Raw genomic sequence first — 26,276 nt, 5'->3', positions numbered from 1 at the left:
ACTGATTGAGCAGAGCCCTAACCTTATGAAAACCCAAATCTCTCATTTGAAAGCTAAAATTACATTTCATCTCACCAATAATTTAATATTCAAACATTTATATTGAACAACAATTCCATGTGAATCCGATAACTACAATGTGCAGACTTTCCACCGTAGAGTTTGTCATCTTATCATTGATGAGAATGTCTCAGATGACAACCAAACTGACATTACATTCATTAAGTACCACCGCCTATGTTCAATTGGTCAGGTTACCAGAATATAGTTCATTTCCCCCGACCTCCTGCAGTTCCCAGAATCTCTATGTTAAAAAAGGGGTTTTCAAATTTCACATCAGTAGGGTAGAGAGAGGAAAAAGGGGGAACGAGGTATTTATGACTGTCATAAACCTACCCCCAGGCCAACGTCATGACAGCGGCAAAATAATTACAATATAGCAATTAAACACTGGAATGATAGATGTGCAGAAGGTGAGTGTGCAAGTACTGGGGTACAAAAGAGCAAAATAAATAACAGTATGGGGATGAGGAAGTTGGATGGGCTATTTACATATGGGCTATGTACAGGTACAGTGATTTCTGAGCAGCTCTGAAAGGTGGTGCTTAAAGCTAGTAAGGGTGATATGAGTCTCCAGCTTCAGTGATTTTTTTTCAGTTCGTTCCAGTCATTGATAGCAGAGAACTGGAAGGAAAGGCGGCCGAATGAGGAATTGGCTTTGGGGTTGACCAGTGAAATATAACTGGTGGAGCGTGCGCTAAGGGTGGGTGCTGCTATGGTGACCAGTGAGCTGAGATAAGGTGGGGCTTTACCTAGCGAAGACTTATAGATGACCTGGAGCCAGTGGGTTTGGCGACCAATGTGAAGCGAGGGCCAACCAACGAGAGCATACAGGTCGCAGTGGTGGGTAGTATATGGGGCTTTGATGACAAAACGGATGGCACTGTGATAGACTGCATCCAATTTTCTGAGTATATTGTTGGAGGTGATTTTGTAAATGACATCGCCAATGTCAAGGATTGGTAGGATGGTCAGTTTTATGAGGGTATGTTTGGCAGCATGAGTGAAGGATGCTTTGTTTGCGAAATAGGGAGCCGATTCTAGATTTAATTTTGGATTGGAGATGCTTAATGTGAGTCTGGAAGGAGAGTTTACAGTCTAACCAGACACCTAGGTATTTGTAGTTGTCCACATATTCTAAGTCAGAAGTCAGAGTAGTGATGCTGGATGGGCGGTTAGGTGTGGGCAGCGATCTGTTGAAGAGCATGCATTTAGTTTTACTTGTAAAGTAGCTGGAGGCCACGGAAGGAGAGTTGTATGGCATTGAAGTTCGTCTGGAGGTTGGTTAACACAGTGTCCAAAGAAGGGCCAGAAGTTTACAGAATGGTGTTGTCTGCATAGAGCTGGATCAGAGAATCACATGCAGCAAGAGCAACATCATTGATGTATACAGAGAAAAGAGACAGCCCAAGGATTGAACCCTGTGGCACCCCCATAGAGACTGCCAAAGGCCCGGACAACAGGCCCTCCGATTTGAAACACTGAACTCTGTCTGAGAAGTAGTTGGTTAACCAGGCGAGGCAGTCATTTGAGAAACCAAAGCTGTTGAGTCTGCCAATAAGAATGTGGTGATTGACAGAGTCGAAAGCCTTGGCCAGGTCTATGAATACAGCTGCACAGTATTGTCTCTTATCGATGGCGGTTATGATATCATTTAGGACCTTGAGTTTGGCTGAGGTGAACCCATGGCCTACTCGGAAACCAGATTGCATAGCGGAGAAGGTACGGTGGGATTCGAAATGGTCTGTGATCTGTTTGTTAACTTTGCTTTCGACAGTTTGGGTCTAAGCTGCCACGGGGATGACCGTGGCAGCTTTCTAATCTTTGGGGATCTCAGACGATATGAAAGAGAGGTTGAACAGGCTAGTAATAGGGATTGCAACAATTTTAGCGGATCATTTTTGAAAAGAGGGTCCAGATTGTCTAGCCTGGCTGTTTTGTAGGGGTTCAGATTTTGCAGCTCTTGAAAAGGCACACAGCTGTCTATATAAGGTCCCACAGTTGACAGTGCATGTCAGAGCAAAGAACAGTCAGAGCAAAGAACACAGTGGCCTCCAACATTCTTAAATGGAAGAAGTTTGGAACCACCAAGACTCTTCCTAGAACTGGCCGACCGGCCAAACTGAGCAACCGGGGAGAAGGGCCTTGGCCAGGGCAGTAACCAAGAACCCAATGGTCACTCTGACAGAGCTATAGAGTTCCTCTGTGGAGATGGGAGAACCTTCCAGAAAGACAACCATCTCTGCAACACTCCACCAATCAGGCCTTCATGGCCTGAGTAAAAGGCACATGACAGCCCGCTTGGAGTTTGCCAAAAGGCACCTAAAGACTCTCAGACCATGAAAAACAAGATTCACTGGTCCGATAAAACCATGATTGAACTGAATGCCAAGCCTCACGTCTGGAGGAAACCTAGCACCATGCCTATGGTGAAGCATGGTGGTGGCAGCATCATGCTGTGGGGATGTTTTTCAGTGGCAGGGACTGGGAGACTAGTCAGGATCGAGGCACAGATGAACGGAGCAAAGCACAGAGAGGTCCTTACATTTACATTTAAGTCATTTAGCAGACACTCTTATCCAGAGCGACTTACAAATTGGTGCATTCACCTTATGACATCCAGTAGAACAGTCACTTTACAATAGTGCATCTAAATCTTAAGGGGGGGGGGTGAGAAGGATTACTTATCCTATCCTAGGTATTCCTTAAATAGGTGGGGTTTCAGGTGTCTCCGGAAGGTGGTGATTGACTCCGCTGTCCTGGCGTCGTGAGGGAGTTTGTTCCACCATTGGGGGGCCAGAGCAGCGAACAGTTTTGACTGGGCTGAGCGGGAACTGTACTTCCTCAGTGGTAGGGAGGCGAGCAGGCCAGAGGTGGATGAACGCAGTGCCCTTGTTTGGGTGTAGGGCCTGATCAGAGCCTGGAGGTACTGAGGTGCCGTTCCCCTCACAGCTCCGTAGGCAAGCACCATGGTCTTGTAGCGGATGCGAGCTTCAACTGGAAGCCAGTGGAGAGAGCGGAGGAGCGGGGTGACGTGAGAGAACTTGGGAAGGTTGAACACCAGATGAAAACCTGCTCCAAAGCGCTCAAGACCTCAGACTGGGGCGAAGTTTCACCTTCCAACAGGGCATAAACCCTAAGTATACAGCCATGTCAACACACGAGTGGTTTCGGGACAGGTCTCTGAATGTCCTTGAGTTGCCCATCCAGAGCCCGGACTTGAACCCAATCAAACATCTCTGGAGATACCTGAAAACAGCTGTGCAGCAACTCTCCCCATCCAACCTGATAGAGCTTGAGAGGATCTACAGAGAACAGAGAAGAATGGAAGAAGCTCCCCAAATACTGGTGTGCCCAGCTTGTAGTAGAAGTCGAACGATTATGATTTTTCAATGCCAATACCGATTATTGGAGGACCAAAATATGACGATACCGATTAATTGGACTATTTATTTATTTGTAATAATGACATTACAACAATACTAAATGAACACTTTTATTTTAATTAATATAATACATCACTCAAATAAATCTAGCCTCAAATAAATCATGAAACATGTTCAATTTGGTTTAAATAATGCAAAAACAAAGTGTTGGAGAAGAAAGTAAAAGTGCAATTTGTGCCACGTAAAAAAGCTAACGTTTAAGTTCCTTGCTCAGAACATGAGAACATATGAAAGCTGGTGGTTCCTTTTAACATAAGTCTTCAATATTCCCAGGTAAGAAGTTTTAGGTTAAGGTTATTATAGGAATTATAGGACTATTTATTTCTATACCATTTGTATTTCATATACCTTTGACTATTGGATGTTCTTATAGGCTCTTTAGTATTGCAAGTGTAACAGTATAGCTTCCGTCCCTCTCCTCGCTCCGACCTGGGCTCGAACCAGGAACACATCGACAACAGCCACCCTTGAAGCATCGTTACTCATCGCTCCACAAAAGCCTTCGGCCCTTGCAGAGCAAGGGGAACAACTACTCCAAGTCTCAGAGCAAGTGACGTTTGAAACGCTATTAGCGTGCACCCCGCTAACTAGCTAGCCATTTCACATCGGTTACACCAGCCTAATCTCGGGAGTTGATAAGCTTGAAGTCATAAACAGCGCAATGCTTGAAGCATTGTGAAGAGCTGCTGGCAAAACACACTAAAGTGCTGTTTGAATGAATGCTTATGAGCCTGCTGCTGCCTACCACCGCTCAGTCAGACTGCTCTGTCAAATATCAAATCATAGACTTAATTATAACATAATAACACACAGAAATACGAGCCTTAGGTCATTCATATGGTCAAATCCGGAAACTATCATTTTGAAAATAAAACGTTTATTCTTTCAGTGAAATACGGAACCGTTACGTATTTTATCTAATGGGTGGCATCCATAAATCTAAATATTCCTGTTACATTGCACAACCTTCAATGTTATGTCATAATTATGTAAAATTCTGGCAAATTAGTTCGCAACGTGCCAGGCGGCCCAAATTGTTGCATATACCCTGACTCTGCGTGCAATGAACGCAAGAGAAGTGACACAATTTCCCTAGTTTAATATTGCCTGCTAACATTAAATTATTTTAACTAAATATGCAGGTTTAAAAATGTATACTTCTGTGTATTGATTTTAAGAAAGGCATTGATGTTTATGGTTAGGTACATTCGTGCAACAATTATGCTTTTTTTGCAAATGCGATTTTGTTAAATCATCCCCCGTTTGGCGAAGTTAGCTGTCTTTGTTAGTAAGAAATAGTCTTCAAAGTTGGCAACGAGCCAGGAGGCCCAAACTGCTGCATATACCCTGACTCTGTTACACAGAATCCAAGAGAAGTGTCACAATTTCCATAGTTAAAAGAAATTCATGTTAGCAGGCAATATTAACTAAATATGCAGGTTTAAAAATATATACTTGTGTATTGATTTTAAGAAAAGTGTTGATGTTTATGGTTCGGTACACATTGGTGCAACGACAGTGTTTTTTTTACGAATGCGCTTGTTAAATCACCCGTTTGGCGAAGTAGGCTATGGTTCAATGACAAATTAACAGGCACCGATTATGTGCAACGCAGGACAAGCTAGATAAACTAGTAATATCATCAACCATGTGTAGTTAACTAGTGATTATGTTAAGATTGATTGTTTTTTAGATACGTTTAATACTAGCTAGCACCTTACCTTGGCTCCTTGCTGCACTCGCGTTGGTAGTCAGCCTGCCACGCAGTCTCCTCGTGAAGTGCAATGTAATCGGCCATGATCGGTGTCCAAAAATGCTGATTACCGATTGTTATGAAACCTTGAAATCGGCCCTAATTAATTAGCCATTCCGATTAATCGGTCAACCTCTAGCTTATTGTGTCATACCCAAGAAGACTCGAGGCTGTAATCGCTGCCAAAGGTGCTTCAACAAAGTACTGAGTAAAGGGTCTGACTACTTATGTAAATGTGATATTTCAGTTTTTTATTTTTAATAAATGTGGAAAATTTCTAAAAAGCTATTTTTGCTTTGTCATGATGGGGTATTAAGTGTAGATTGATGATGAAAAAAAACACATTTAATTAATTTTAGAATAAGGCTATAATGTAACAAAATGTGAAAAAAGTCAAGGGGTCTGAATACTTTCCAAAGGCACTGTATGTATAATGCTTTATAATGTATTTTATAATGCCTTATAGGGCCTTATTGGAGCCAAGGGCCCAAGAGGACATATTGGAGAAGTGGGCGAGAAGGTAAGACTCAAGTATGATTGCTGACTATTGTTCCTTTATTACTGAATTTGTCACACTGAATTAAAGTCATCCCCAGTCCCCAGTCTTCACTGGTCTAGATTATTATTTGTAATATGCTGCCCCTTAGTGGAAAGATGAAGTACTATGAGAGCTGAATGCCCTGCTTGTACAGTTCACATCAAATGTTTTTACTCATATTCCTGTAATGCTCATGTATGCATTTTACTGAAGGCTTTTGTGTTGATAGCCCTCTCTATTGAGAGCTTAACATCTGAACTTTGTGTGTCCTGTAGGGCTCTTTTGGTTTACCAGGCCGTCCCGGTTATGTTGGTCCACCAGTAAGTGTTTCTCTCGCTGTATGTGTCCAAATAGCACCATTTTTCCCTTTATAGTGCACCATTTTTTTTTACCAGCACCTTATGGACCCTGGTCAAAAGTAGTGCACTAAATAGGGAATAGGGTGCCGTTTGAGATGTGTCCACTGTCTCTTTTCTTTCAAGCTGCCTTTTTTGGTTTGCACCCTAATTTTCACCCCTTTGACATACTTTGTAAAAGGTCTAACCCTATGTCTGTCTTTTCTTCAGGGGCCTCAGGGAGTCAGAGGGTTCACAGGCTCAGAGGGAAACCCTGGACCTGATGTGAGTGACCCACAGTAACAATACTACACCTTGTTTCAGATTTACAGATTCAAACATTTCTGAATACTTTAGGGTGTTATTCATCAGTAATTCAGTGTCACTGACTTGTGTCCATGTGTTTGTGACTCTCCAGGGGGGAGGCTGGGTTTGATGGGCCTCCAGGGCCTCCTGGGACAGTGGTGAGTAGACCGCAAACAAGGCTGTACCTTCCATACACTCTTAGAAAAAAGGGTTCCAAAAGGATTCTTTTAGAACCCTTTTGGGGTCCATGTAGAACCCTCTGTGGAAAGGGTTTTACATGGAATCCAAAAGGGTTCTGTCTGGAACCAAAAGGGTTCTTTCTACCTGGAACCAAAAAATATTCTTCAAAGGGTTCTCCTGTGGGGACAGCCGAAGAACCATTTAAGGTTCTAGGTATCACCTTTTTTTTCCCAAGAGTGTACTACATGTATGTATTCCAACATACAGCACAGCACAATATCATAATGGGCCCCAATTCCTAATGCTATGTCATTCATCCCATATCATATCACTCAGTGTGTATATTCCTGTTTTGTGTAGGGAGCCACTGGTTTCACAGGCCGTGTTGGCGATCAGGGAGTTAACGGCTCACAGGTGAGGGGACATTTTGACCCCAGAAGATGAGGGTCTTCCCATAATTTTTTAGTTAACTACTTTACTGGTAGCTCTTTCTGAATATGTCAGCCTTCACCAAAGGTAGTCTGCATTTACCTTCTAGGGAGAGTTGGGGCCTGTTGGAGTCATCGGCCCCAGAGGCCCCCAGGTAAGAGGAGGCGTTTGCTTGTTGTGTTTTCTTGCCTAAAGTTGGGTCACATTTAACAGAACTCAATGCTCGTAAGACTATACGGGAAATATTACACACATACTATACAACATGTTTTAAAATGAGCTGTTTTCTATTTATTTCACCAGGGACCCCAGGGTTTAGATGGCGAGAGTGGGCCTCCAGGACTCAGGGGAATCCAGGTCAGTCTCACTCAGCTGAACAGTAATGTTCCCTAACTTGGGACCAGATTCCTAACTTGGGACCAGATGATTGACTAATGTATTTGGAAACATATATTTTTCAGAGGGATTTCTCATCATAATAATATATAATATCAGGGGGTTTAAGGTCATCTGTACTGCTTTCATATTTTCACAGGGACAGCCTGGGATGAGTGGTGCCCTTGGTCTGAAAGGTGATCCTGTAAGTCTCTCCTCTCTTCCCTTGTAAAGTTAATTCTGCTCTAGTAAATAAATGACTATAAATGTCTCTCTCCAACCCCCTCTTTTCCTTCCTTTCTCTGTCTTCCTCAGGGGCCTATGGGGACAATGGGTATCCGGGGTGAGCCAGGGTTCGAGGGGCCCATGGTGAGTAGCATAGTACCCAGTGGACTGACCACCTAAACCCCACTCTTCCTTCCAGAGACACACACACATAGCAACCTCACAGTACCTGTCACTTAAAGCTATAATACTTAATTAAAACAATAACAAAGTGGTTACCCCGCCAGTGTTTTGGTAAAAAGCTGAGGGAAAGTTCTAGAGAGATGTAACCACTTTAAAATTCATAGACAGAGCTATCGATGCAAGTACTGACCATCCATTATATCAAAATTATAGTCAAATTTTTTTTTAGGCTATACAGTGTTTGTTTACATTTACTGTACATTGTTTACAAACATAGTAAAACAAGCTTATATTTTGTGTTCTGATGGGGTAATTAATTGAACCTAGCTGATGATGTATTTATAAGTTGTATGTAGCAACTAAGGATTCCAGTTTTAAGTCACAGCATCAGGCTACTGATGATACTACTCAGTGTGTATCCCATTTCCTACATATTGAAGCTTTTATGTGTTGTGGAGCGCTGATCTTAGCTAATGGATGAAAGCTCTATCCTCAAGCTGTATGATCTTCTGATAGCCTTATCCTCTAGCTTAAGAGAGTAACCCAAATATTGTGTCTAAAATATTTGTCAAAAAACCATTTTTAGTGGCAAATTACAAGACTACAACTGACTAAATAGACCCAGAAAAAAAAACATTTCTGTTCACTAATATGAGATGTGACGGATACTAAGTGGACTTGACAATAGTTTTTTGGAGAGATTGAGAGCTTTTCAGTAATAAGTTCAATTAATATTAGCAGCACAGATGCGCAGCTCAGTTCTGTTCAGCAGTGGGATGGACACACCACATTCGCTAGCAATAGCTATACTGTAGATAACAACCTGGGGCACGTTCAGTAGGACACAACATTTTGGAACATTCAGATAGAAATATGATATGTAGAACAAACATGCCTCTCTGTGATGTTGAATAAGGAATCATGTATACTTTGCGTACTGCTGATCACGTCCAAGGTCGTTAGCTATAGCTAGCTAATGAGGTAACATGACTGAACAAGGTGTAGTCTAAACAAATGGTTAACGGTCCAGTCCGCAAGTCGCCTAGTTTTTAGAACGGCCCACGATATGCTTTATGAATGTAAAATGCAGCCCGCCAATGCACAATACAAAGAAAAAAACATAGCGCCGGTATTATGGGTCATATCTTTTGAACGGTTGGGCTAGAATCAAGCCGTTTTCTCAGAGGAAAAGATGGAAACTTGGCTACGTTGGCTACAGAACCTGGAGCAAATGCAGTGGGGAAAGTGGGAGGGTTAAGCTAGACTCCAAATTCATGGACTTTCTATCTGCAATATTGGAGAAGGTTTTGCATCTGAACGTGTCCCTGGCAACATTACCAGTATTCTATATGCTAACATTTGGTGGCACAGAAAGAAAGGAAAAGGAACAGTAAACCATTTGTTGACTAAATTCGTCTTGCCACTACACTATATCTGACTGCGTTAACAACTTTATTTTGGCTTAATGGGGACCCAATAACTCAGACTTGAGCACTTGGACCAGGACTTGAGCACTGGGACTCGGACTTCAGCCATAGGGACTCGTGACTCGACCGTTGGTGACTTGGACTTCAGCCATAGGGACTCGTGACTCGACCGTTGGTGACTTGGACTTGGAGCACAGGGGAGTTGGGACTCGATTTGGACTCACGGTTTAAGTCACATCACTGGGCGAAACATTAACTCCCATTCAAAGTCATTAGCCCTCTTTTTTACTTTTGGACACCAATGCGGCTTCGGCATCTGTGGAACATTGATAACAATCGTAATGCCACAACCGAGTGACGGAGGTGCAACCCATACTACTTTGTCAATACTTTTTGTTGAGCGTGAAAAACCCAGCAGCCTTGCAGCTCTTGACAGCAACGTTGCAGTTCTCTACTACTATACCCCGTTCAAAGGCACTTCAATCTTTTGTCTTGCCCATTCACCCTCTGAATGACACATATACATTCCATGTCTCAGTTGTCTCAAGGATTTCACATCGTTCTTTAACCTGTCTCTTCCCCTTCATCTACTCTGATTTATAGTGAATTTAACAAGTTTAACAATAAGGGATCATAGATTGCACCTTGATTCACCTGGTCAGTCTGTCATGGAAAGAGCAGGTGTTCTTAATGCTTTGTGCACAGTGTATATGTTTGTGATACAGTATTTCTGCTGTTGGGAAGAGAATAGGATGTTATGCAGGAAACTATGTTGGTATGACAAGGCTATGCATGTTTGTGCACAAGACAGGGATTTGTGTTTAGTATAGGTTTAATCAGGCAATACAAATGTGATGTGACTAAAATGAAAGGGCATTAAGTTGACTTTTTTTCATCAAAATGACTAAGACTAGACTATATCTAAAAAAAGATCCAAAATGAACACTGGTCTGAATGATGAACACACTGTATCTCTGTGTGATATTAAACGCCCATTTGGAGAAGTTGTAAACTGCTAGATTGCCATAGTGTAGAAACCCATCCCCAGGCGGTTTGCATGTGAGTTTAACTCTGGCTGTTATCCAGACGTCCTCTAAGGCCAGTGGTTCCCAAACGTTTTATAGTCCCATACCCCTTCAAACGTTCAACCTCCAGCTGCGTACCCCCTCTAGCACCAGGGGCAGCGCACTCTCAAATGTTGTTTTTTGCCATCATTGTAAGCCTGCCACACACACACTTTACGATACATTTATTAAACATAAGAATGAGTGTGAGTTGTTGTTACAACCCGGTTCCTGGGAAGTGACAAAGAGGTCTTATAGGACCAGGGCACAAATAATAATATAATAATAATCAATCAGTTTGCTCTTTATTTAGCCATCTTACATATGAAACCTTATTTGTTCATCATAAAATTGTGAATAACTCCCAGGTTAATGAGAAGGGTGTGCTTGAAAGGATGCACATAACTCAATGCAATGCTGGGTTGTATTGGAGAGAGTCTCAGTATGAAATAATTTTCCACACACGTCTGTGCCTGTATTTAGTTTTCATGCTAGTGAGGGCCAAGAATCCACTCTTACATAGGTACGTGGTTGCAAAGGGCATCAGTGTCTTAACAGCGTGATTTGCCAAGGCAGGATACTCTGAGCGCAGCACTATCCAGAAATCTGTCAGTGGCTTCTGATTAAATTACATTTTCACAGAACAGCTTGTTGCAAGTTCGATGAGGCTCTCTTGTTCATATATCGGTAAGTGGACTGGAGGCAGGGCATGAAAGGGATAACGAATGCAGTTGTTTGTGTCGTCCGTTTCGGGAAAGTACCTGCGTAATTGCGCACCCAGTTCACTCAGGTGCTGGTTTCCAGTGGTTCGCAGAAGAGAATGTCTTCCTTAATTGACCCCCCATAAACGTAACAGACATATACCATGAGCTGTGCCAGGCCTGCCACATCTGTTGACTCATCCAGCTGTAACGCATATAATTCACTGGCTTGTACGCGAAGCAGTAATTGTTTCAAAACATCTCCTGCCATGTCACTGATGCGTTGTGAAACAGTGTTGTTTGATGAAGACATTGTCTGTATAGTTTTGTTGGCCTTTTCCCTCAGCACTGTCCCAGCCATATCCACGGTAGCAGGAAGAATTAAGCCCTATAGAATGGGGCTTGCCTGTCCTAGCCACTCGGTAGCTCACCATATAAGATGCTTCTGGACCCTTCTTATTAATGTTGCTTTTATACGTCTTACTACTCGAAAGTCATCTTTATTCTCGCTTATTTTTCAAATTGTCATGTTTCGTTTCTAAATATCTGCGCAAGAGTGAAGGTGTCCTGCGAGAGTGTAACGGTTAATGTGATTCAATGTTAATTAATTGACTAGGCTACCTGTATTTGACATTGTGTTGTTATTTCGCTGAACACTAGATGGTTTTATTTTATTTTTGGCAGTGAAACGAGGCTACTCAGGCGAGAAAAAAACTCACCCAAATGTATAGCCCTGTTGGAAAACATAAATATATTCTCTGAAAATGTGAGGAAAAAAGGTTTTCAGTCTAGTCAGTTTACATTGTCAGTCAGTATGGCTGAAGTGTGGCTATAGATTAGACAATGAGATCATCATGAAAGGGAAGATTTTGTGAAATATTTCTGGAGTTTTGGAGCCATGATGTGATAGGCGTCTATCTACTTGAAGCAAGAAAATCTAACTAAAAGGAACTAACACTTCAATCCCTTCTCTGTCATTCTTTGATTGAAGGGGCCACTGGGAACACAAGGTCCAAAGGGTTTCCCTGGAATTACTGTAAGTACTGCTTCTGCATTTTACTGAAATACATTTTGAATTAGATATAATACATTGTTGTATTGTCCTTAGATTGATTCAAAACACTTTGAAGAATCAGGTTGCATGCTTTTCAACTATTTACTGTACCTGCAGTCCTCTGACTCCTCTCTGACCTCCACAGGGTAAGAGAGGACCAGACGGGGACAAAGGGGACCCTGGACCAAAGGGGGAGAGAGTAAGAACCCAGCCTCTGGAGACGTGTAGACATTCAACAAAACTAAAACTCTTGATTCATACTTTTTGACATCTAAATTATGAGTTACACATTTGTCTTCTCTCTCTCGTTCTATCTCTCAGTGTGTTCAGGGTGCTTCGGGAATCCAAGGGCCTCAGGGAGAGAGTGGTCCTAGTGGCTTCCCTGGCTTTACAGGGCTCAATGGTCAACCTGGCACTAAAGGCATTGGGGTAGGTCGTCTCCCTGCCTTATCACTGTATCTACAGTTATATAGACTGCTACTTTACCACTGGAAGACTGATGGATTTTGTGTCTCCTCTTTTAGGGGGAGAATGGAGAAACTGGCCCTCAGGGAAAACTGGGCAGAGATGGGCTGAAGGTCAGAGAAGACTTAAAAAATGAATGCCTTATAGTGAAAGTAACATTTAGATTGTCATTCTTTCATCAGCCTGCCTGTTAAGATTGGTCAAAATGATGATAAAACTGTGGATTTCATGTCCTAAAAAGTGTGTCCCAAATGGCACCCTACAGTATATAGTGCACTACTTTGAGTCCTGTAGGAGGTGCCATTTGGGAAACAGCTATAGTCTCATAAAAAAATGTCTGTTTCTCTGAAGGGGAATAGGGGTCCAGATGGGCGCAACGGCCAGCCTGGACACAGAGGGACCAAGGTAGGACACTCCTATTGAATGTGTTTATGAGGGTTTGAAAATTCTGGGAACTTTCAAAAAATGTCCAAGCTATCCAGAATTTCTGGGATTTGGAATTCTACAGGGATTTTTGTTCAACCTTAGTATTTAGTAAAGCGTGATTTTAGTCCTGCTCTTGATATTTGAATGGTAACCTGATTGGCACTGCCTTCTTCTATCTAGGGTCGCATCGGACAGAGAGGGCATGATGGCCAGCCTGGTTCACTGGTAAGCACATACCATGCACAGACAAACACTAGTGGAGCCATCTACTTGATCAATTTGCATTGAAAAGCAAATTAATATTCTTGACAAATCAGATATACAGTATACACCTCAATGGGCAACATCTGTGATTGTCAGAACAGCAGATCTGTGGTGTGTGTGCAGATAAGTGGCAAAACACTTAATACTAACACTTCTGCTTGGTGATGAAGAGTATCCAAGGCTGTATGGGCTTATCTAATGGTGCTGACTAAAAGCTAGTGTGAATTACCGTCCATCATCCCACTATTGACCCCCCCCCCACGGCCACCTTGGTGAATACTGTAGGCTGCTGAATATTACGTAATCACAGTACACTTATTATGAGTGTGTGTGTGTACTTGTCTCCAACAGGGTTTGCCAGGCCCACCTGGGACAGAGGGACCAGAAGGAAAGCCTGGTACACAGGTTCCCATTCTATATCATATTTCAATACCATGATCACAACCCTGAAGACACTGAGCTTGAATACAGTGCCTTGCAAAAATATTCACACCCATTGGATTTATTCACCTTTTGTGTTACAAAGTCTAATTAAAATGGATTTAATTGTATTTTTTTTGTCAACAATCTACACAAAATACTCTGTAATGTCAAAGTGGAAGAATGAAAAAAAAACACAAATAATTGTATATAAATTAAATAACTAAAATATAGTCAGCTCCCTGAGTCATTCAGCTCCCTGAGTCAATACATGTTAGGTTACATAGGTTAGGTTACAGCTGTGAGTCTTCTTAGGTAATTCTCTAAGTGCTTTTCACACTTGGATTGTGCAATATTAGCCCATTAATCTATTCATAATTATTCAAGCTCTTTCAAGACGTAGGGGATCATGGCTAGACAGTCATTTTCAAGTTGATTTAAGTCCAAACTGTAACTTGGCCACTCAGGAACATTCACTGTCTTCTTGGTGAGCAACTCCAGTGTAGATTTGGCCAAGTGCTGTAGGTTATTGTGCTGCTGAATGGTGAATTCCTCTCCGAGTGTCTGGTGTAAAGCAGACTGAAGCGGGTTTTCCTCTAGAATTTTGCCTGGACTTAGTTCCATTTCTTTTTATCCCCAGAAACCCCAGTATTTTCTGATGTCAAGCATACCCATACCATGATGCAGCCCACACATCTTGAAAATAGGGAGTGTTGTGTTAGATTTGCCCCAAAAATAAGACTTTGCATGTAGGCCAAAAAGTGTATTTCTTTGCCGTGTTTATTCTGTATATTTGTATTCTTCTTTTCACTCTGTCATTTAAGTCATTTGTGGAATCACTACAATGTTGTTGATCCATCCTCAGTTTTCTCCCATCACAGCCATTGAACTCTGTAACTCTGTCAATCACCAATGGCTTCATGGTAACTCAGTGCTTTCAAGATGTCAATGCTTCTCACAAAGACAAGTAGTGATGCAGTCAATCTCTCCTCTACTTTGAGCCAGGAGAGATTGACATGCGTGTTATTGGTGCGGCAGGGTAGCCTAGTGGTTAGAGCGTTGGACTAGTAACCAGAAGGTTGCGAGTTCAAACCCCTGAGCAACAAGGTACAAATCTGTCGTTCTACCCCTGAACAGGCAGTTAACCCACTGTTCCTAGGCCGTCATTGAAAATAAGAATTTGTTCTTAACTGACTTGCCTGGTTAAATAAAGGTAAAATAAAAATTAATTTAAAAATTCATGTTAGCTCTCCATGTACATTTAAGGGCCAGCTGTGCTACTCTGTTCTGGGCCAACTGTAATTAACCTGTGTCCCTCTTTGTGGCACTTGACCATATGGCTGGGCAGTAATCCAGGTGCGACAAAACATGTGGCTGTTGGACTTTTTTTGTTAATAGTGATGTCAAGAAACAGAGCATTGTTTTATTATACTCTCCCCATCTTAGCTACTGTTGCATATATTTGTTTTGTACATGACAGTTTTACAATCCAGGCTTACTCCAAGCAGTTTAGTCTCCTCAACGTGTTCAATTTACACATTATACATTACAATATGTGGTTGAGGTTTAGGGTTTAGTGAATTATTTGTTCCAAATACAATGCTTTTACTTTTTGAAATATTTAGGACTAGCTTATTTCTTGCCACCCATTCTAAAACTGACTGCAGCTCTTTGTTAAGCGTTTGCAGAGATTTCACTTGCTGTGGTAGCTGACTTGTATTGTGTTGAGTCATCAGCATACATAGACACACAGGATTTACTGAGTGCCAGTTGGCAGGTCAATAGTAAAGATTGAAAAAAAAGTAAGTGGCCTAGACAGCTGCCCTGGGGAATGCCTGTCTCTACCTAAATTATGTTGACAAGGCTTCCTTTAAAGAACACCCTCTGTGTTCTGTTAGACAGGTACCTCTTGATTCACGACATTGCAGGAGATGTAAAGACATAACACACTTACTTGTGAAGACATCAAAACTATGAAATATCACATGGAATCATGTTAAATGAATAAAAATATATTTTAGATTTTAGATTCTTCAAAGTAGTCACCCTTTTCCTTGACGACAGCTTTGCACACTTTTGGCATTCTCTCAACCAGCTTCACCTGGAATGCCAACAGTCTTGAAGGAGTTCCCACATATGCTGATCACTTGTTGGCTGTTTTTTCTTCACTCTGCAGTCCAATTGGGTTGAGGTCGGGTGATTGTGGAGGCCAGGTCATCTGATGCAGCACTCCATCACTCTCCTTCTTGTTCAAATAGCCCTTACACGGCCTGGATCTGTGTTTTTGGTCATTATCCTGTTGAAAAACAAATGATAGTCCCACTAAGCCCAAACCAGATGGGATGGCGTATCGTTGTGGTAGCCATGCTGGTTAAGTGTGGCTTGAATTTGAATTAAATCACAGACAGTGTTACCAGCAAAGCAATCCACACCATCACACGTCCTCCTCCATTCTTCGCGGTGGGAACCACATATGCGGAGATCACCCATTCAGCTACACTACGTCTCACAAAGACATGGTGGTTGGAACCAAAAATCTCAAATTTGGACTCATCAGACCAAAAGACAGATTTCCACCGGTCTAATGTCCATTGCTCGTGTTTCTTGGCCCAAGCAAGTCTTCTTATTATTATTGGTGTCCTTTAGTAGTGTTTTTTTTGTTGCAGAAATTTGACCATGAAGGCCCGATTCACACATTCTCCTCTGAGCAGTTGATGTTGAGATGAGGTGTGTCTGTTACTTGAACTCTGTGAAGGATTTATTTGGGCTGGAATCTGAAGTGCAGTTAACTCTAATGAACTTATCTTCTGCAGCAGAGGTAACTCTGGGTCTTCCTTTCCTGTTGCGGTCCTCATGAGAGCCAGTTTCATCACAGCGCTTGATGGTTTTTGCGACTGCACTTGAAGAAACTTTCAAGGTTCTTGACATTATCTGGATTGACCATCATGTCTTAAAGTAATGATGGACTGTCATTTCACTTTGCTTATTTGAGCTGTTCTTGCCATAATATGGACATGGTCTTTTACCAAATAGGGTTATCTTTTGTATACCACCCTACGGTACCTTGTCACAACCGAACTGATTGGGTCAAACACATTAAGAAGGAAGGAAATTCCACAAATGTACTTTTAACAAGGCACACCTGTTAACTGAAATGCATTCCAGGTGTGCAAAGCTGTCATCAAGGGAAAGGGTGGCTACTTTGAAGAATCTGAAATATAAAATATAACACTTTTTTGGAGACATGCTTCCATACTGTATGTGTTATTTCATAGTTTTGATGTCTTCACTATTATCCTACTCCTCCTAATGTTAAAAATAGTACAAATAAAGGAAAACCCTGGAATGAGTAGGTGTGTCCAAACCTCTGACGGGTACGTCTGCTAAATGACTTAAATGTAAATGTAAATGTACTGTATATTTTTACAGCAGCAGATTAACAAAACAGCTCCCACAATCTTCTTATTATAATTTTCTTTCAGCTAATCGTCAGTCATTTGTGTAAGTACTGGACATGTTGAGTGCCCTATTAGTGTGATGAAAGTTGTTGTACATTTGTTTACTGTGGAATAGCACTGTATCTGGTCAAACACATTTATTTCCTAAATTTTGCTAAGGGTTGGTAACAGGTTGTTGGTCAGCTGTTTGAGCCAGTAAAGTGTACTTTGCTATTATTAGGAATGACATTTTCTTCCCTCCAGGCCTGAGGGCGCATACTAACTTGTAGGTTTAGATTAAAGAGATGGCAAATAGGAGTGGCAATAATATTATAGTCCACTATCATCCTCATTAATTGCCCTTCCAAGGTGTCAGACCCAAGTGGCTTGTCATTGTTGGCAGACAACAATACATTTTTCACCTCTTCCTCACTCACATTACTCAATTCAAAATTACAATGCTTGTTTTTCATAATTTGGTCAGTTACGCATTGAGGTGTAGGTTCATAAGTTGTTGTTGGCATGTCATTAAAGTAATATCTGCCAATATCAGTGGGTTTTGTGATAAATGAGCCATCTAATTCCTTTTTGCCCAACATTTAATTTAAGATGCTCAAAATCTTTTTACTATTATCCTTTATATCAGTTATCTTAACAGTTTTTTCTTCGTTTTATTTAGTTTAGTCACACAATTTCTCAATTCATAGTACGTTTACCAATCGGCTGTGCAGCCAGACAGTGTGTCAGTTTGGATGGGGAGCGTCGCTGCACAGCTAAGTCTCTTCAGAGATGTTCGATCGGGTTTAAGTCCAGGCTCTGGCCAAAGGTGCCTTTTGGCAAACTCCAAACGGGCTGTCATGTGCCTTTTACTGAGGAGTGGCTTTCATCTGGACGCTGTATCACCTGATTGGTGGAATGCTGCAGAGATGCTTGTCCTTCTGGAATGTTCTCCCATCTCCACAGAGGAACTCTGGAGCTCTGTCAGAGTGACCATCAGGTTATTGCTCACCTCCCTGACCAAGGTCCTTCTTCTCCAATTGCTCAGCTTGGCCGGGCGGCCAGCTCTAGGAAGTCTTGGTGGTTCCAAACTTCTTCAATTTAAGAATGATGGAGGCACTGTGTTCTTGGGGACCTTCAACTCTGCAGTAATGTGTTGGTACCCTTCCCCAGATCTGTGCCTCGACACAATCCTGTCTCGGAGCTCTGCGGACAATTCCTTCAACGTCATGGCTTGGTTTTTGCTCTGACACGGACGGTCAACTGTGGGACTTTATATGGGACCTTATATAAAAAGATGTATGCATTTCCAAATCGTGTCCAATCAATCTAATTTACCACTGGTGGACTCCAATCAAGTTGTAGAAACATCTCAATGATGATCAATGTAAACAGAATGCACCTGAACTCATTTTCGAGTCTCATAGCAAAGGGTCTGAATACTTTTTATGTTGTATAAATTAGCAAAAATGTCTAAACTGTTTTTGCAAAATGTGGAAAATGTCAAGAGGTCTGAATACTTTCCGAATGCACTGTATTTGCCAATCCTTTTACTTGTAGAGGGGAAATAACTGGAGAAGCGGCCACAGACTGCAGGTCGCTCGGGTAGGCGCAGGCCGTAGTCGACAGAGACACCTGCTCACACGCAGCATCTGATGAAGGCAAAAACACGACAGGACAGGGCGATACACAATCACAGCAAAAACACGACAGGACAGGGCGAAACGCAATCACAGCATGGTGAATACAATACAAGGAACCGACGGGACAGGAGAACAGGTGGGAAGACTAAATGATGATTAGGGAATAGGAACAGCTGGGAGCAGGAACGGAACGATAGAGAGAAGAGAGAGCGAGAGAGTGAGAGAGGGAGGGGGAGAGAGAGGGATAGAAGGAGGGAAAGAACCAAATAAGACCAGCAGAGGGAAACGAATAGAATGGGGAGCACAGGGACAAGACATGATAATAAATGACAAACATGACAGTACCCCCCCACTCACCGAGCGCCTCCTGGCGCACTCGAGGAGGAATCCTGGCGGCAACGGAGGAAATCATCGATGAGTGAACGGTCCAGCACGTCCCGAGACGGAACCCAACTCCTCTCCTCAGGACCGTAACCCTCCCAATCCACTAGGTATTGGTGACCCCGTCCCCGAGAACGCATGTCCATGATCTTATGTACCTTGTAAATAGGTGCGCTCGACAAGGACGGGAGGGGGGAGGGAAGACGAACGGTGCGAAGAAAGGGCTTAACACAGGAGACATGGAAGACAGGATGGACGCGACGAAGATGTCGCGGAAGAAGCAGTCGCACAGCGACAGGATTGACGACCTGGGAGACACGGAACGGACCAATGAACCGCGGAGTCAACTTACGAGAAGCTGTCGTAAGAGGAAGGTTGCGAGTGGAAAGCCACACTCTCTGGCCGCAACAATACCTTGGACTCTTAATCCTGCGTTTATTGGCGGCTCACCGTCTGTGCCCTGTAACGGCAAAGTGCAGACCTCACCCTCCTCCAGGTGCGCTCACAACGTTGGACAAACGCTTGAGCGGAGGGAACGCTGACTCGGCAAGCTGGGATGAGAACAGAGGAGGCTGGTAACCCAGACTACTCTGAAACGGAGATAACCCGGTAGCAGACGAAGGAAGCGAATTGTGAGCGTATTCTGCCCAGGGGAGCTGTTCTGCCCAAGACGCAGGGTTTCTGAAAGAAAGGCTGCGTAGTATGCGACCAATCGTCTGATTGGCCCCTCTGCTTGACCGTTAGACTGGGGATGAAACCCGGAAGAGAGACTGACGGACGCACCAATCAAACGACAGAACTCCCTCCAAAACTGTGACGTGAATTGCGGGCCTCTGTCTGAAACGGCGTCTAACGGGAGGCCATGAATTCTGAATACATTCTCAATAATGATTTGTGCCGTCTCCTTAGCGGAAGGAAGTTTAGCGAGGGGAATGAAATGTGCCGCCTTAGAGAACCTATCGACAACCGTAAGAATCACAGTCTTCCCCGCAGACAAAGGCAGACCGGTAATGAAGTCTAAGGCAATGTGAGACCATGGTCGAGAAGGAATGGGGAGCGGTCTGAGACGACCGGCAGGAGGAGAGTTACCCGACTTAGTCTGCGCGCAGTCCGAACAAGCAGCCACGAAACGGCGCGTGTCACGCTCCTGAGTCGGCCACCAAAAGCGCTGGCGAATAGACGCAAGAGTGCCTCGAACACCGGGATGACCAGCTAACTTGGCAGAGTGAGCCCACTGAAGAACAGCCAGACGAGTGGAAACAGGAACGAAAAGGAGGTTACTAGGACAAGCGCGCGGCGACGCAGTGTGCGTGAGTGCTTGCTTAACCTGTCTTTCAATTCCCCAGACTGTTAACCCGACAACACGCCCATAAGGAAGAATCCCCCCGGGATCAGTAGAAGCCACAGAAGAACTAAACAGACGGGATAAGGCATCAGGCTTGGTGTTCTTGCTACCCGGACGGTAAGAAATCACAAACTCGAAACGAGCGAAAAACAACGCCCAACGAGCTTGACGGGCATTAAGTCGTTTGGCAGAACGGATGTACTCAAGGTTCTTATGGTCTGTCCAAACGACAAAAGGAACGGTCGCCCTCCAACCACTGTCGCCATTCGCCTAGGGCTAAGCGGATGGCGAGCAGTTCACGGTTACCCACATCATAGTTGCGCTCAGATGGCGACAGGCGATGAGAAAAATAAGCGCAAGGATGAACCTTATCGTCAGACTGGAAGCGCTGGGATAGAATGGCTCCCACGCCTACCTCTGAAGGCCAACCTCGACAATGAATTGTCTAGTGACGTCAGGAGTAACGAGGATAGGAGCGGACGTAAAACGTTCTTTTAGAAGATCAAAAGCTCCCTGGGCGGAACCGACCACTTAAAACACGTCTTGACAGAAGTAAGAGCTGTGAGAGGGGCAGCAACTTGACCGAAATTACGAATGAAACGCCGATAGAAATTAGCGAAACCTAAAAAGCGCTGCAACTCGACACGTGACCTGGAACGGGCCAATCACTGACAGCTTGGACCTTAGCGGAATCCATCTGAATGCCTTCAGCGGAAATAACGGAACCGAGAAAAGTAACGGAGGAGACATGAAAAGAGCACTTCTCAGCCTTTACGTAGAGACAATTCTCTAAAAGGCGCTGTAGAACACGTCGAACGTGCTGAACATGAATCTCGAGTGACGGAGAAAAAATCAGGATATCGTCAAGATAGACAAAAACAAAAATGTTCAGCATGTCTCTCAGAACATCATTAACTAATGCCTGAAAAACAGCTGGCGCATTGGCGAGACCGAACGGCAGAACCCGGTACTCAAAATGCCCTAACGGAGTGTTAAACGCCGTTTTCCACTCGCCCCCTCTCTGATGCGCACGAGATGGTAAGCGTTACGAAGGTCCAACTTAGTAAAGCACCTGGCTCCCTGCAGAATCTCGAAGGCTGATGACATAAGGGGAAGCGGATAACGATTCTTAACCGTTATGTCATTCAGCCTCGATAATCCACGCAGGGGCGCAGAGTACCGTCCTTCTTCTTAACAAAAAGAACCCCGCCCCGGCCGGAGAAGAAGAAGGCACTATGGTACCGGCGTCAAGAGACACAGACAAATAATCCTCGAGAGCCTTACGTTCGGGAGCCGACAGAGAGTATAGTCTACCTCGAGGAGGAGTGGTCCCCGGAAGGAGATCAATACTACAATCATACGACCGGTGAGGAGGAAGGGAGTTGGCTCGGGACCGACTGAAGACCGTGCGCAGATCATGATATTCCTCCGGCACTCCTGTCAAATCGCCAGGTTCCTCCTGAGAAGTAGGGACAGAAGAAACGGGAGGGATGGCAGACATTAAACACTTCACATGACAAGAAACGTTCCAGGATAGGATAGAATTACTAGACCAATTAATAGAAGGATTATGACATACTAGCCAGGGATGACCCAAAAAACAACAGGTGTAAACGGTGAACGGAAAATCAAAAAAGAAATAGTCTCACTGTGGTTACCAGATACTGTGAGAGTTAAAGGTAGTGTCTCAAATCTGATACTGGGAAGATGACTACCATCTAAGGCAAACATGGGCGTAGGCCTGTCTAACGGTCTGAAAGGAATGTTATGTTTCCGAACCCATGCTTCGTCCATGAAACAACCCTCAGCCCCAGAGTCAATCAAGGCACTGCATGTAGCACCCGAACCGGTCCAGCGTAGATGGACCGACATAGTAGTACAAGATCTAGATGAAGAGACCTGAGTAGTAGCGCTCACCAGTAGCCCTCCGCTTACTGATGAGCTCTGGCCTTTACTGGACATGAATTAACAAAATGTCCAGCAACTCCGCAATAGAGGCACAGGCGGTTGGTGATCCTCCGTTCCCTCTCCTTATCGAGATGCGAATCCCTCCCAGCTGCATGGGCTCAGTCTCAAAGCCAGAGGAGGGAGATGGTTGCGATGCGGAGCAGGGAAACACCGTTGATGCGAGCTCTCTTCCACGAGCCCGGTGACGAAGATCTACCCGTCGTTCTATGCGGATGGCGAGAGCAATCAAAGAGTCCACATCTGAAGGAACCTCCCGGGAGAGAATCTCATCCTTAACCACTGCGTGGAGTCCCTCCAGAAAACGAGCGAGCAGCGCCGGCTCGTTCCACTCACTAGAGGCAGCAAGAGTGCGAAACTCAATAGAATAATCCGTTATGGACCGTTCACCTTGGCATAAGGAAGCCAGGGCCCTAGAAGCCTCCCTACCAAAAACTGAACGGTCAAAAACCCGAATCATCTCCTCTTTAAAGTTCTGGAATTTGTTAGAGCAATCAGCCCTTGCCTCCCAGATAGCTGTGCCCCATTCTCGAGCCCGGCCAGTAAGGAGTGAAATGACGTAAGCAACCCGAGCTCTCTCTAGAGTATGTGTTGGGTTGAGAGAGAACACAATCTCACACTGCGTGAGAAAGGAGCGGCACTCAGTGGGCTGCCCGGAGTAGCAAGGTGGGTTATTAACCCTAGGTTCTGGAGGCTCGGCAGGCCAGGAAGTAACAGGTGGCACGAGACGTAGACTCTGGAACTGTCCAGAGAGGTCGGAAACCTGAGCGGCCAGGTTCTCCACGGCATGGCGAGCAGCAGACAATTCCTGCTCGTGTCTGCCGAGCATGGCTCCTTGGATCTCGACGGCAGTGTAACGAGCGTCTGAAGTCGCTGGGTCCATTCCTTGGTCGGTTCCTTCTGTCATGCAGGTGAAAGAGGACCCAAAAGCGACTTAACAGAAACAGAGTTTATTTAAGTCCAAACAGGGAATAACAGAAATCCTCTAGACTTGTAGAGGGAAAAGCGGCCACAGACTGCAGGTCGCCGGGTAGGCGCAGGCCGTAGTCGACAGAGACACCTGCTCACACGCAGCATCTGATGAAGGCAAAAACACGACAGGACAGGGCGATACACAATCACAGCAAAAACACGACAGGACAGGGCGAAACGCAATCACAGCATGGTGAATACAATACAAGGAACCGCAAATCTGTTGTTTTGCCCCTGAACAGGCAGTTAACCCACTGTTCCCAGGCCGTCATTGAAAATAAGAATTTGTTCTTAATTGACTTGCCGAGTTAAATAAAGGTAAAAAAATGTTTAAAGAGATATTCAATGTCTGATTTGTTATTGTTAACCATCTACCAACCACTTCCCTTCTTTATGAGGCTTTCTAAAAAGCTCCCTGGTCTTTGTAGTTGAATCTGTGCTTGAAATTCAATACTTGACTGAGGGACCTTGGAGATGTTGTGTGTATGGGGGACAGAGAAAAGGTTAGTCATTCAAAAATCATATCAACCACTATTATTTCACACAGAGTGAGGTCCATATAACTTACGTGATTTCTTAAGCCACATTTTTACTCCTGAAGTAATTTAGGCTAGCCTAAACAAACTTTTGCAAGGCACTATGTATACATAGAGCAATGTCACAAAATAGATCTCAAATGTATTTTGTCTGGTTTTTCCCCCCTGTCTGTACTGCATACTGATGTAGGATCTTAATTGTACCACCCTGTTGCAGCAGAACCTTCCTGCAATGCAGGACATTTAAAATGTTTAGTGATTTTGAGGTTTAAAAAGGCATCTGAAGTTTGAAATTTCAGACTTGATTTTCCCTTACGAAAAATGTTGCACCCCCCACTGTTTTTTTCCATGAATTATAATCCACATATAATTCACATTTCCTGTTGCTGCGGGATAATTTTTCTGCTGTAGCAAACTGGTTGAAATTAAGATCCTACATCTGTATATTGACATATAATTGAGAAAATATTTGAAAGATTGCTCAAGAAAAGTATTAGTGTAATCAGAAAGGATTCTAGTAAAATGTTTCCTGAGTAGGGTTGAGAAATTCTGTTAACTTTTCCAAAATGGTTAATTCTGTTAACTTTCCCAGTTTTCCAGAATTTCAGAAAATTCCTGGAAGTGCAAATTTTGCAAACATACTCCTGAGAGTTTCTGTATATACAGTACAATAGCTGGACAACCGTAGTCATTCTGGTTCTGAACAGCAGATGGCAATCTTCACAACCCTGCTCAATGTGACATATTCACAAATGATTGTCATTGTATGTGGGGAATTTTCCACTTTAATTAATCACCCATCAACTTCAACCTCATATCATTACATTCTAAAGTTATTATGACAAGATTAATGAATTTGTGTCCTTGTTTAATACGTGTAGTCATGTAGTTACTGTAGTTGTTAATGGTCTTCTTCACATTAGTGCTTGTGTATACAATATGACCTCTGTTGATGTGTATTGAGCTGACACTTGTTTCTCATGTGTTACAGGGTCTCTCTGGTTCAGTGGGAATAACTGGCGATAAAGGCCTAAAGGTACAGTACAAGCAGTATGCATGGTCTTATCATGGAGACAGAAACACAATACATGTGGTTCACTATAAGGTCACTATGAAACTACTGAACAAAAATATAAATGCAACATGCAACAATTTCAACCATTTTACTGAGTTACAGTTCATATAAGGAAATCAGTAAATTGAATGAAATGAGGTTCTATGAAATTAATGAATAAGACCCAAATTTATGGATTTCACTTGACTGGGAAGGGGCGTAGCCATGGGTGGGCCTTGGAGGGCATAGGCCCATCCACTTGGGAGCCAGGCCAACCTGGGGAGCCAGGCCCAGCCAATCAGAATATATTTTTCCCTACAAAAGGGCTTTATTGCAGTGAAATACTCCTCAGTTTCATCAAATGTCCGTGTGGCTGGTCTCAGACAATCCCGCAGATGAAGAAGCCGGATGTGGAGGTCCTGGGCTGGCGTGGTTACATGTGATCTGTGGTTGTGAGGCAGGTTGGATGTACTAACATATTCTCTAAAATGATGTTGGAGGCAGCTTATGATAGACAAATGAACATTCAAATTTGGCATCAGCTCTGGTGGACATTCCTGCAGTCAGCATGCCAATTGCACGCTCCCTCAAAACTTGAGACATTGTGTTGTGTGACAAAACTGCACATTTTAGAGTGGCCATTTATTGTCCCCCGCACAAGGTGCACCTGTGTAATGATCATAAGCTTCTTGATATGCCACACCTGTCAGGTTTATGAATTATCTTGGCAAAGGAGAAATGCTCACAAACAGGGATGTAAACTAATTTCTGCTCACAATTTGAGAGAAATAAGCTTTTTGTGGACATGGAACATTTCTCTGATTTCTTTATTTCAGCTCATGAAACATGGGACCAACACTTTATATGTTGCGTTTATATTTTGGTTCAGTATAAGTAACTCTAAGAACTTCTTATAGTTAGTCTCAAAGCGACCTTTATGTTTAAATTCATTGGTTGGCGAATTATATCATTCTCCAGGCTCAGCTATTTTTGGCCGGGCAGTGCAAGGTAGCAAATATAAACACCTTATCACATTTATAGGACACCCCTGGATTATATGATGAGTTTTATATGATTTCATGACCACTACAAACGCAGACTAGGGCAAACATTTTAATAGGGCAGAAAAGTACCTGCTACTGAGCTAGTTAACGATATCAGGTGTCTCTCCAAACTTGTAAACGGGAGCATTAAAAGGTTTAGGAGTATGAGGTGGTAGGTTAGGGATATTGCATCATCACTACACACACAGGCACACACACACACACCTGTGCATTCGCACACACACACTCTCA

At 43.4% G+C, this 26,276-nt stretch overlaps 1 protein-coding gene across 1 annotated transcript in view; it reads left to right on the top strand.

Moving 5' to 3' along the window:
- Window positions 1-26,276, top strand: part of LOC124049045 (collagen alpha-1(I) chain-like) — a 134,975-nt gene that overhangs the window by 102,234 nt on the left and 6,465 nt on the right. Inside the window, exons 15-31 of the mRNA XM_046370348.1 lie at window positions 5,726-5,779; window positions 6,073-6,117; window positions 6,364-6,417; window positions 6,552-6,596; window positions 6,979-7,032; window positions 7,157-7,201; window positions 7,351-7,404; window positions 7,583-7,627; window positions 7,738-7,791; window positions 12,014-12,058; window positions 12,222-12,275; window positions 12,398-12,505; window positions 12,601-12,654; window positions 12,893-12,946; window positions 13,148-13,192; window positions 13,583-13,636; window positions 24,919-24,963. Of these exons, the coding sequence (XP_046226304.1) occupies window positions 5,726-5,779; window positions 6,073-6,117; window positions 6,364-6,417; window positions 6,552-6,596; window positions 6,979-7,032; window positions 7,157-7,201; window positions 7,351-7,404; window positions 7,583-7,627; window positions 7,738-7,791; window positions 12,014-12,058; window positions 12,222-12,275; window positions 12,398-12,505; window positions 12,601-12,654; window positions 12,893-12,946; window positions 13,148-13,192; window positions 13,583-13,636; window positions 24,919-24,963 (909 nt within the window). The remainder of the gene's footprint in view (window positions 1-5,725; window positions 5,780-6,072; window positions 6,118-6,363; window positions 6,418-6,551; window positions 6,597-6,978; window positions 7,033-7,156; window positions 7,202-7,350; window positions 7,405-7,582; window positions 7,628-7,737; window positions 7,792-12,013; window positions 12,059-12,221; window positions 12,276-12,397; window positions 12,506-12,600; window positions 12,655-12,892; window positions 12,947-13,147; window positions 13,193-13,582; window positions 13,637-24,918; window positions 24,964-26,276) is intronic.

This window comes from Oncorhynchus gorbuscha, linkage group LG11 (genome assembly GCF_021184085.1).
Source record: "Oncorhynchus gorbuscha isolate QuinsamMale2020 ecotype Even-year linkage group LG11, OgorEven_v1.0, whole genome shotgun sequence".
NCBI lineage: Eukaryota > Metazoa > Chordata > Actinopteri > Salmoniformes > Salmonidae > Oncorhynchus > Oncorhynchus gorbuscha.
Note: the sequence above shows the minus strand (reverse complement) of the source record. Positions and strands in the feature narration are given on the sequence as shown.